Below are 12,284 nucleotides of genomic sequence, written 5' to 3'. Positions count from 1 at the left end.
TCATCTAGTCGTCCCAACAACCATTTGAAGGAGTTGCTGGCATAACCCCTTTTTACAGATGAGGAAAGCAAGGTTCAGGATGTTTCTAGGACTTGCTCAAGAAAGTGGTAAGTCTGAGTGTGGACAGACAGGTTGATACATACATGTCCCACCCTAGCACAGACTTTGGAAGAAGACACACCAAAATCTTACTGTTTTTTTCCGGACTTTGAGATGGACACTGATTAACAGTTTGGTCTCTGCTGTCACGCAGACTGATCATCCCACCCTCGGCTCTGCCAAGTGCCCTCACAAGTGACTTGACCTTTGTAAACCTCTGTTTCCTCATCTGCAAATGAGAGTCCCAAGTGTCTGCCCCACAGGGTTGCTGGAGTCTAAAGAAGATAAGGGATGCAGATGATGACGGAAAGCAACTTGCTTCTGGTAAGTCCTCAGTGACATTACTATCATTCTCCCTAGGGTCTTTGTCCTTTCCTATTTGATTAGACTTTTCCAGGCTCAATCAAAATTAATGGAGAAAATTAAAAGAGGAAGAAAAATAAAAGAGAAAAAAGTTACTTTCAAAAGAGAGGAAACAGTCCCTGAAGCACCTGGAGGAAAAAGAGAAGGAGAAAAAAAAGAAAGGAGAGAAGGAAGAAGAGAACTCACACCTAAGATAGGGAAAGGTGAGGAGGCATCGCTCCCCTACAGTTTTCTGAATGACCACCAGGGGGCACTGTCTGCAGTTTCCACAGCTTAGGGAAAATTGTTGCTTTGAAAAAACAAAAACTTGCAATAGACAAATCACCAAAACCATTCATCTTCATTGGGGTGCCCTCTGCCTGGAGTCCCCACTGAAAAGCTGCTGACAGTCATCTTACAGGAGATGTGAAAGGCAGTAGGAGTGGTCTCCCAGCTGCAGGCAATCTGCGTCTTACCTTTGGTGTCTTCTTTGGCCAAGTGACTACAGGGACCCCAGTGATGGCCAGACTGGGGTCGTCATCCGCGTGCTCCTTCAGGACATTCTGTGGCCAAACAAAGGAGCCATATTAGCCCAGAGTAGAGGGGAGGTTCCTGAAGGGGGCGAAGACTATACCCAACCCAAAAAAGCCCTCTACCGAGTCAACAACACCCTCACACTCAGTAGAAACCAAGTCACCGGGGTTCCTCAGAGGCCAGAAGACATGCAGTATCCCGCATTCCCCCCAAAATGTTTAAATAGCAAATCACGCACCTCCCTATGACTCCCATGACTGTATCGCTCACTGATCATATTTAAACATCTGTCAAATTCAAACATTTGTCTAGAGCACCATGGGTCCTCACACCCACGATCTCATTCAGTCTCTACCAACAGTCCTGGGACTGGACTGGCCAGGGCATTGAGAGGCTCTAATGTACATAAACTCAAATACATATGCAGGGCAATGAAAAACAAAGCCAACCATGAGGTCTTGACACCGGTGAGACCTCTTTTCTTCCATCAGCCAGCAAGCCATGTGTATTCTAATCCTGGTGCGTTTATTCCAACATGGGCCACAAACACAAGTATATCCTTAATCTGGTGTGACCAAGGATGGAGTCATCTGACCAAATGCTGGCAGAAAAGTGGGCTGTGACAGACATACTCCCGGGCTGTGCAGGGGTCTCCCACATGGGGTATGGTGTTCATAACTCTGTGGGTGGACCGAAGGCTTTCCAAGGGTAATGCTGACTCCACCAGATTTTGGCCTTAGAACCTCATCCAGGTGTAAGATTCTACTCCAACGAATTACCCCTAAGTTAGAGGTGAGGCAGTCAAGGCTCAGAAAGACTCAAAGGGCTTGGGTGCTGCTCCAGACCAGGAGGGCAGAGCCCCTGAACCCCACTCTCCAGCACCAGACTTCCCACCCCATGACCACTTCACACGCAGTTTTTTTGGATGCACCCACAACATGCCATGAAAGAGCATTTAGGAACAGACAGATCTGCCACTGGCCTATTCTGTACTTGACCATTGGTGTCTGCATTGTACAAAAACATTCCTACAGGGACATTTAAAGAGAAAGCTGCATAGTAGAACTTACCAGGAGGAGCAGAAGAGATCAAAAGAGAAATACAGGTAAAGATTACTTAAACTCACTTTCCCTCATCTATTCACCAGAAATGAAACAACTCACTTCTATTTTGTTCTATTGTCTTAGCTTTCTCATCATTCCACGGTTGCCAGATATTTCAAGATGTGCTTCCTACGCTGGATCCACCTATAGAACTCTCCTCTGCCCATGGGAGGTGGCAAACAGGACGGTGATCAAGGGTCAAACTTGGCGCTATCTGGGTTCAATCCTCAGCCTACACAGCTCTCTCCAAGTCTAGCATCAATGTCACTGATTTATAAATGCTGTTTATAGATGTCTTCATTTCACTGCTATATCCCAAGCTTCGCACAATGACTAACCTACAGTAAGCCTCCAGTAAATAACTTTAAAAATAAATAAGTAAAAAAAAAAAATAAAAATAAAAAAAAAAATAAATAAGTAAAGCCACAAATCCCCGAAGAGGGACTTTCTACAAAATCCCTGACCAGTACTCCTCAAATCCGTCAAGGTCAACAAAACAAAAAAACAAAAAAAGTCTGAGAAACCATCACAGCCAAGAGGAGCCTAAGGAGACATGACAAATTCAGAGGTAGTGCTAGTGCTCTCTTGGGTGGGATCCCCAAATACACACTCGATTAAAAACTAAGGAAATGTGAATAAACTCTAGACTTTAGTTAGCAATAATGTATCAATGTTGGATTAATTGTAACCAATGTGCTCCACTAATATACCATGTTAATCCTAGGGGGGTGGGGGAGTGGAAACTGTGTATTATCTGCAGAATTTTCCTGTCAATCTAACACCATTCTGAGACATAAAATCCTATCATAAAAAGCAATTTTTTTTTAAGTAGGTTCCACACCCAGCGTGGAGCTCAACGTGGGGCTTGAACTCATGATCTCAAGATCAAGAACTGAGCTGAGATCAAGAGTTAGATGTTCAACCGACTGAGCCACCCAGGCGCCCCCTCAAATGCCAATCAGACAGCAGTAACAGCCACCATAAAGAATGGGATTAGTAGGCCGCCAATTTTCCTAACGTGCATGCCGCATACTTAACAAGAAATATGACAGAAACGAACCAAGAACACAAGCATGATTCAGCTTCAGTTGTGGGCTACACATGGGGCATGAAAGAGGCTATCAAAGGTTGGGGGTAGGGGCAGGGGGAACGATCCATGTGTGGGGGGAGGAGGAGTGTTTCATCACTGACATTGTTTAGAACTGTCATTTCCCGGGGCGCCTGGGTGGCTCAGTGGGTTAAGCCGCTGCCTTCGGCTCAGGTCATGATCTCAGGGTCCTGGGATCGAGTCCCACGTCGGGCTCTCTGCTCAGCAGGGAGCCTGCTTCCCTCTCTCTCTCTCTGCCTGCCTCTCCATCTACTTGTGATCTCTCTCTGTCAAATAAATAAATAAAATCTTTAAAAAAAAAAAAAAAGAACTGTCATTTCCCAATGATGATAAAAAGTAGACCAATTTTTTTTTTTTTTTTTTAGCAGTTTTGGTTTTGAATTAAATGGACCCCAGAGGGGTGCCTGGGTGGCTCAGTCGTTAGGCATCTGCCTTTAGTTCAGGTCATGATCCCAGGGTCCTGGGATCGAGCCCCATGTCGGGCTCCCTGCTCTGCAGGAAGCCTGCTTCTCCCTCTCCCACTCCCCCTGCTTATATTCCCTCTCTCACTGCATCTCTCTCTGTCAAATAAATAAATAAAATCTTTAAAAAAAAAAATGGACCCCAGACATTGTACCCATTAGTACATGGACCCAAGTGGGTGATTCCCACTTGGTCTGCCACTTGGGATGGGTGGGACAGGCTAGGTGTGGGGGGAAATGGAACCATCAGGAAGCAGGCACCATGCATTTTGTTGAACGAATGTACAAGGGTAGGATATATTGAGTGTTAGCTCTGGGCTGGGCACCGTAATAAATATGCCATATCCACTCTCTCATCCAACGCTCTTAAACACATTGTGAGATGGACCACCATCATTTCCAGAAGAGACTACTGGGGTGTAGGGGGTGAGGGAACTGTCTAAGACCACTCAGCCAGGAAGAGGTAGGGACCCCAAAACTCCACAACCTGTGCTCCAATGACGGTCGTACTCAACCTATCCCTCAAGAAGACAGGGGGCCACATTCCTTAGCAGCATGACTCCCAACAGCCAAAGGACACGTGGAAACAACCCAGTGGATGGATGGATAGATAATATGAGGTCTATCCACGTGACAGAATATTATTCAGCTCAAAAAATGATGGAAATCATGACATTGCTACAATATGGATGAACCTAGAGGACATTCTGTTGAGTCAGGTACAAGTAGTACATGATTCCACTTACATGAGCTCCCTAAAGCTGTCAGGTTCATACAAGCATAAAACAGAGTGGGGGCTGCCAGGGCTCTGGGAGGGAGAAGCAGGGAGTTGTTTAATGCTGCAAAACACTGTAAACTTATTTCATGCCTTTGAATGGGAACTTAAAAAATGGTTAAAATGATAAATTTTATGTGATGTATGATTTACCACAATTTTTAATTTTTTTAAGGGTTTTATTTTTGTTTATGTAGTCTCTACACCCAACGTGGGGCTGGAACTCACTTCTATTTTGATCACCCAAGATCAAGAGTCACATGCTCTTCCAACTGAGCCAGCCAGGCACCCCACACCTACCACAATTTTTTTTTTTTAAAGGAAGGAGACAGTGGGGCAAAGTAATACCTAAGGACTGGACTCAGAGGTTCTAGAAAGTACACACGGGAGAAATAATATCTCACAACTTAAGCTATTACTTTTATGCCTGTGACAACACTGGTCCCAGAGTCAGAAGACATGGCTTCAAGTTCTGTACCTTGCAGACTGTATGACCTTGAGGAAGCCACAGCTTAGAACAGTAATATCTACCCTTGACTTTACTCTGTGAAGTGAGATGTGATTTTACTACCCTTCTTAGGAGCATTCATTGAATGCTTGCTCTGGACTTGCTCTGGACTAATCCTCTCTGTGGGATAGGGCTGAATCACCTCCTTTCTCCCCAGAAGCAGAAACTAAAGTTCAGAGGGATTAAGTGATGGGCCCAAGGTCACACAACTGGAAGGTGACCGAACCTGACACTGACCAGGTCCATCTAACTACAAGCCCAGGTAGTAACGTCGGGTGATAAAGCCTCAGGAAACCATTCCGGCAAACTCTGGGGCTGACCTATACCCCATTATTGAAAAACCAGGAGACAATCTGAGCTCACATTCACCATCTGATGAACAAATACAGAAGCGAGTCATCCTCGCCTATTCCTTACAAAACAGAGAACTCATTCAACCACTAAATCTACAAAGCATTCTTCAAACTTTGCCCCCATCACAGAGGAAAGACACACGTGTGCCCAGTGTGGGCCTGCACAAGCACAAAATTCTGTTGACATTTCATGGTTCCTAACAGTCCTTATGAAATTCATATGAATTTCTACAATACAGGGGCGTCTGGGTGGCTCAGTGGGTTAAGGCCTCTGCCTTCGGCTCAGGTCATGATCCCAGGGTCCTGGGATCGAGCCCCACATTGGGCTCTCTGCTCTGCAGGGAGCCTGCTTCCTCCTCTCTCTCTCTCTGCTGCCTCTCTGCCTACTTGTGATCTCTGTCTGTCGAATAAATAAAAATCTTAAAAAAAAAAAAAGTCATTTAAGAATTTCTACAATACACCAGGATTTTCTGTTGTTTATTCTAATAATGTTTCCCTACCCCCCAAAACAGCATAAAAATTTGATATATATATATATATATATATATATATATATTTTCCCCCCCCCCAGGAAGAAGCTCTATGTATAGGCAAAACCTTTCAATTCACAGATATCTATATCTAGATATCTTTTTAAAATTTTTTATTTTTTATTAACATATAATGTATAATTAGCCCCAGGGGTACTGGTCTATGAATTGCCAGGTTTACACACTTCACAGCACTCACCATAGCACATACCCTCCCCAATGTCCACAATTCAGCCACCCTCTCCCAATCCCCCTCCCCCTAGATCTAGATACCTTATATAGATCTAGATAGATCTATCTCACCATATGGTGGGAGCAGGGGAGCCCATCACTTCCATGGGACTTCCTGTCCCCTTACCCCAATCTCAAACTCCAGGCTGGGTCGACAAACTCAAATGCTTCCAGGAACCAAGCAGATAAAATGCAAGGAATCGGGGCGCCTGGGTGGCTCAGTGGGTTAAGCCTCTGCCTTTGGCTCAGGTCATGATCTCAGGGTCCTGGGATAGAGTCCCACATTGGGCTCTCCGCTCAGCAGAGAGAGCTGAGCTTTCCCTGCTTTCCCCTCTCTCTCTCTGCCTGCCTCTCTGCCTACTTGTGATCTCTGTCTGTCAAATAAGTAAATAAAATATTAAAAAAAAAAAAAGCAAGGTATCCACAGACTAGAGCCCTAGAGAGTGGTGTGGTCTCAGGTACACTGGAGGCCACAGGCCCCATTCAGAGAGGGCAAATATTAGTCAGTTCCAAATGACTAACCTCTTGTGGGAATGAAAGCCCCCACCTGCTCTCTGATTTTTTCAGAAGAAATCAAAGATCCAGAGTGTTATCTGAAATCTCTTAAATGCTGGCAACTGACAGAAAACTTAAAACAAAAATAAAAATGAGAAAACCCCAAAAACAAAAATGAAAAAACAACTATAAGCTAAACAGTATCTGGGGCCAGTTTGGGCCACAGGCTACCAGCATGCCAACACCATTCTGCCTAAGACTGAACATCATGTCCACTCGCCTTGGTTCTCCTGGAGTTTCTGAACTGTCTCAAGACATCCTGTCATTTCGATATCAGAGCTGGAGTCCATACCTCACAAACAAAGTGAGGCCTCAGGAATGTCTGGTTACAAAAAGCTATTACTGAAGCTGTAAGTATTACCAATAATAAATACATTAGTAACGATAAATAATAATTCAAAATTAATAGAAGGTGCGCCTGGGTGGTTCCGTCAGTTAAGAGTCCCAGCTCTTGGTCTCAGTTCAGGTCATGATCTCAGGGTCATGAGTTCAAGCTTCACTCCAAGCTGGGCATGAAGCCTACTTTGGAAAAAAGTCATTAAAAAGTCATTGTAAGAATAAATAAATATGAAAATTAACAGAGACCTCCCCAAGGGCCCTGGAGTGGTATCTCGCTCACACGGTCCCCGCAGGAAACAGTTCCCCTCCACGGCCCTTGGGGGCCACCAGGAGGTGCTCGGGGTTCTGCCCCTCAGGGAAGTTATTTTCGTTTGTTTGTGACAGGTTACAGGAAGAGATTTTTCTAATTGGGGATTGACTCTCTGAGAAATAAATTGTGCTGAAGAGAATCACGTCCTGCCTCTATTTATATACTCCCTAGGGCTCTTGGAAACAGAGACTAGGAAGCCTGGGTGCCGGGACCAGCCCAGGGCTCTCTGGGTTACACCCATAAACCTTCTGAGTAGAAGAGCCTAGGCCAGGCTTTCTAAAAGGGAAAGAGGGGCACCTGGGTGGCTCAGTGGGTTGAGCCTCTGCCTTCGGCTTGGGTTGTGGTCTCCGGGTCCTGGGATCGAGCCCCGCTTTGGGCTCTCTGCTCAGCGGGGAGCCTGCTCCCCACCCCCCCACCTGCCTCTCTGCCTACTTGTGATCTCTCTCTCTGTCAAATAAATAAAATCTTTCCAAAAAAATAAAAGGGAAAGATTGGGGCCACCAGGCCCCTTCTGCTGGGACCTGACCCCCAAGATCACCAGAGACAACAGATGTGCTGGGCCTCTCTGCTCCGTTAGGCCAACCCTCTCGGCGGGTTTAACTGGCTAACAACGGATTCCGGCCCCACGGCTCCACAAGGTGGGGTGTTAACAATAACTGACGATAATAAAACAGAGGCAGCATCAAGAATCCCCAACCATCAACCAAACCAACAGGTAAAGGGACGGTACCGAGGCACGGAGCAGCTCAAGACTACGGCTCTGGGGTCAGCAGACTGAGGCACCCTCCCCTTGCCACAGGCAGCTCGGCCCCAGCCCAACCATCTTGTGCCGCCTGTAAAAACCCACCTGTACTGGGTTGACCTGTATCTCTCAAGTAGGTATGTTCAGATCCTAATCCCTGGTACCTGTGAATGTGAGCTTATCTGCAAAAAGGTTCTTTGCAGATGTAATTCGTTAAGGATATCCAGATGAAATTATCTGGGATTTTAGGGTTGTGCCCCAAATACAGTAACTAGTGTTTTTTGGGGTTTTGTTTTTGGTTTTTTAAGATTTCTGTATTGGGACTCCTGAGTGGCTTGGTCGGTTAAGGGTCTGCCTTTGGCTCAGGTCATGATCCCATAGTCCTGGAATTAAGTCCTGCAGCAGGCTTCTTCCCTCAGCGGGGAGTCTGCTTCTCCTTCTGCCTGCGACTCCCCCTGCTCGTGCTCTTTCTCTCTCTCTAACTAACAAATAAATAAAATCTTAAAAAAAAAAAAGAGGTAAGATCGTATTTTTTTTTTAAGGGACCCACCTTTTCAAAGAAAATTTATTAAACAAACAGACTGATTTTGCAATAGAGATCTTAAGAGATTTCTTTGGAGGAAAAAAAAATGTAAGTATTTGGTTACTTTTCACTTTGCAAAACAAATGCATTTAAAATAACTGAATCAGGGGACACCTGGGTGGCTCAGTGGGTTAAGCCGTTGCCTTCGGCTCGGGTCATGATCTCAGGGTCCTGGGATGGAGCCCCACATCGAGCTCTCTGCTCGATGGGGAGCCTACTTCCCCTTTTCTCTCTCTCTGCCTGTCTCTCTGCCTACTTGTGATCTCTGTCTGTCAAATAAATAAAAACAAAATAAAATAAAATAATTTTTATTTTATTAAATCATTAAAGATTATTTATCATTAAATCTGAATCATTAAAGAATTTTAGCTATCAATAAATCAATTAGAATACCAAGAATTCTAATTTAATTAGAATTTAATTAAATCAATGTAATTGTGTAGATTAAGGAATCCTGATTATCAGAATCTTCATAAAATCATGCTATATTATAATAAAACAGTAAGATCCTTTATTTTTTAAAAAAAGAAAACTTATTTATATATTGGACAGAGAGAGCACACACGTGCTTGCACGGTGGGAGCAGGGGGGTGGAGGGAGAGGGAGAGCATCCCAAGCAGATTCCACACTCAGCCCAGAGCCCAAGGCAGGACTCGATCTGAAATAATGACCTGAGCCAAAACCACGTCTGACACTTAACTGACTGTGCCACTCGGCGTTCCATGACTGGTGTTTGAGTAAGAGAAAGAGGAGGGGGATCTGAACAGACACACAAGGAACAAGGTCCTAAGAGGACAGAGGCAGAGACTGTTGTGACGTGGCCACAGGCCTAGAAACACCAGGAATCACTAGAAGCTGGAAGAGCAAGGAAGAAACCCCCCGCCCCGCCCCACCAGAACCTTCCCAGGGGGCAGAGTAGACTGGAAGAGAGTAAGTTTCTGCTGTTTCAAGCCACCAAGTTCATAGGCATTTGTCACAGCGGCCAACACCCTACACTAGCCAGAGGAAAGTGTGGTTAGAAGCCTGTTAGCTACATCATTTGTAGCTAGACCTCTTGAAGTCTCAGTTTCCCCATCTATGAAATGGGATGACGACAGTCCCCAACTGTGCCAGCTCGTGGCGAGAATCACAGTGCTCAGGAGGGACCTGGTCCACAGTAAACACTCCACAAATGTTGGCCGCTCTCTTGCGGCTTCTGTCCTATTTCTTGCTGGGATACCTTGCCCCTGTCCTCCGTTCGCAGAACTCAACCACTTCCGAAGCTCTAAGCACAGGGAAATTTAAAATAGAAATTTTAAAAGTGTATTTAGTTGGAAGGACAGTCTAAGCGCTCATCTAGCTACATAACGAGAAGGGGTAAGGAGGTGATTCAGGTGCCCACCATTTCATTTTAAGCCAAAGAAAAAGTCCCAAGGGACACGGCTTGACCTACCCATTTTTGGGGGTCTAGGCTTTGCCCAGATGTCTAGAACTCGGGTGTCTGGCCCTTTGCTGTTCTCCTTCATTTCCTGAGGTGGGAGAGGCAGAGACCTGGGGGCGCCCATGGCTGTTCCACCATCACGCCGGGACCTTGCTAGGTGAGAGGCCTGTCTCATTCATCCTTGTATCAACCCTCCGGCCCCTCACTGCCCAACCGAAATACCAGACACAGGGCTCAGTCTGACACCCAGCCCCCAGCAGGAGAGCCTGAACCTGACTATACCGTTGTCTGGGCTCTGGGTCATCTTTTGGGTGGGAGCAAGCCAGGCTTCCTGCTTCTTGGCTCCTCTGAAGAAGGTTGGGGGTGGGAGAAGTAAACTAAACTAAGTAAACTAAACAGCTAATAGTGCTGGAGGTCTGGGCCCTACACCTTACTATTCTGCAAAACAGCAAGGCGGTGGGGTGGGGTGGGGTAGGGTGGGGGCAGTTCTTAAATAAACAGGTGTGTTCTGGGGTCGGGCTGATGGCCCCCAGAGAATAAAGCTGTACACACACCTTCCATGGTCATGGGTTTCACAGACTCTCACACTTGACCCTCAACGGACCTGTTTTCATTTTTCACTGTCTGAAACCATCATCATCATCGTCATCTCTAGGTTCCAAGCACTTAAAGGCCCTGTGCTAAGTCAGGCTTTATGCCTCTTGCCTCGATGAATTTGATGAGGCACATGTTCTTTCTCCATTTTTTCACTTTCCCCAACAGCATTCCACTGCTTGATGTACGGCACCTGGGAGTCAGCCTGATTCCAGAAATTTTGGTCTTAAAAGACAATACCTATTTGGATAACGTACTCTTCATTTAGGATTATTTTCTTTCCTCTTATATTTGGGTTTTGATGAAACAATACAACTGATTTCTTTCTTTAAATATATATATATACACACACACACACACATATACATATATATATACGACACCTGAAAATAACGGCCCCTCCATGCCTCTTCCAGCCCCCTAATTCCAGAGTCCCACAATTCTGTGCAGTAAGAAAGGTGGCTGACTGCTGCAAGCTGGTATTTTCATCCCCAGCTGACACTCTCACAGCCAGGGGGGCATGGCACTGTGGGAAAGAGAGCCTGGCATTATTTTAATTAACAAGGACCACTGCAGAATCACCTTGGAGGGTTCTCTGACAAAGACCCTCTTACTGCCAACCTCAGTCGTCACGACCCACTTAGACCCAAACCCTTCACAACCTTGCCAGGCATTTTCAAGTCATCTACAGTCCATATGAGGACTGCCCCCCAGTAGCCACACGCCTTCCTTTCCTCCCATCAGGAGCCACAGCTCTCTCCCTGAGTTCCAGCAGATAGATTCTTCTAGAAGGAATGGCAACTCCCAGGGCAACTCCCACCTCACTGTTCCCAATCCAGGATGGAAGAGAAAAAAGATGATGATGCATTGGGTTGAACAGTGCGACCCTCAAAATTCATGGGCAAAACCTCAGAATGTGACCTTACTGGGAAATGGAGTCTTTGCAGATGTAACCCTATTAGGACCTGGTCATGGTGGATTAGGGCGGGCCCTAATCCAATGACCGCTGTCCTGGTAAGAGAAGATGACACACAGGGAAGACAAACAACCATGTAAACGAGGAGGCAGAGATTGAAGTGATGTAGCTACAAGCCAAGGAATGCCAAAGATTGCTGGCAACTGAGAGAAGCTAGAGAAGACGAGGAAGGATCCTTCCATCCCTACAGCCTTCAGAGCAAGCACGGCCTTGATTTCAGACTTCCGGCCTCCAGCATGGTAAGAAGGTGAATTTCTGTTGTTTTAAGCCAGTCTGTGGCTCCTTGTTATGGCAGCCCTAAGAAACTTACACCAGCGGTGATCATTAACCTGGAAGTCAGATGGGGGGGAGCTTAGAGGGGGGAACAGTGGGGAGATGGGCAAAACCAGCTAGTCTCTTTTGACTGTTTACCTAAGAATATCTAATTTTGGGACGCCTGGGTGGCTCAGTGGATTAAAGCCTCTGCCTTCGGCTCAGGTCATGATCCCAGGGTCCTGGGATCGAGCCCCGCATCAGGCTCTCTGCTCATCAGGGAGCCTGCTTCCCTTCCTCTTTCTCTGCCTGCCTCTCTGCCTACTTGTGATCTGTGTCTGTCAAATAAATAAATAAAATCTTTAAAAAAAAAAAAGAATATCTAATTTTTCTCCAAGGGTTTACTAGGAGTGCTCAGCGTTCATTACCTCACTGTCCCTCAAAGTAATCCAGTGACACAGATCCCTGT

At 45.9% G+C, this 12,284-nt stretch overlaps 1 protein-coding gene across 1 annotated transcript in view; it reads right to left on the bottom strand.

The window, feature by feature from the left end:
* Positions 1-12,284, bottom strand: part of KDM2B (lysine demethylase 2B) — a 123,644-nt gene that overhangs the window by 47,555 nt on the left and 63,805 nt on the right. Inside the window, 1 exon segment of the mRNA XM_047698543.1 lies at positions 918-1,004. Coding sequence (XP_047554499.1) covers positions 918-1,004 — 87 coding nt within the window.

Source organism: Lutra lutra, chromosome 12, assembly GCF_902655055.1.
Source record: "Lutra lutra chromosome 12, mLutLut1.2, whole genome shotgun sequence".
Classification (NCBI taxonomy): domain Eukaryota; kingdom Metazoa; phylum Chordata; class Mammalia; order Carnivora; family Mustelidae; genus Lutra; species Lutra lutra.
This window is presented reverse-complemented; position numbering and strand designations above follow the sequence as displayed.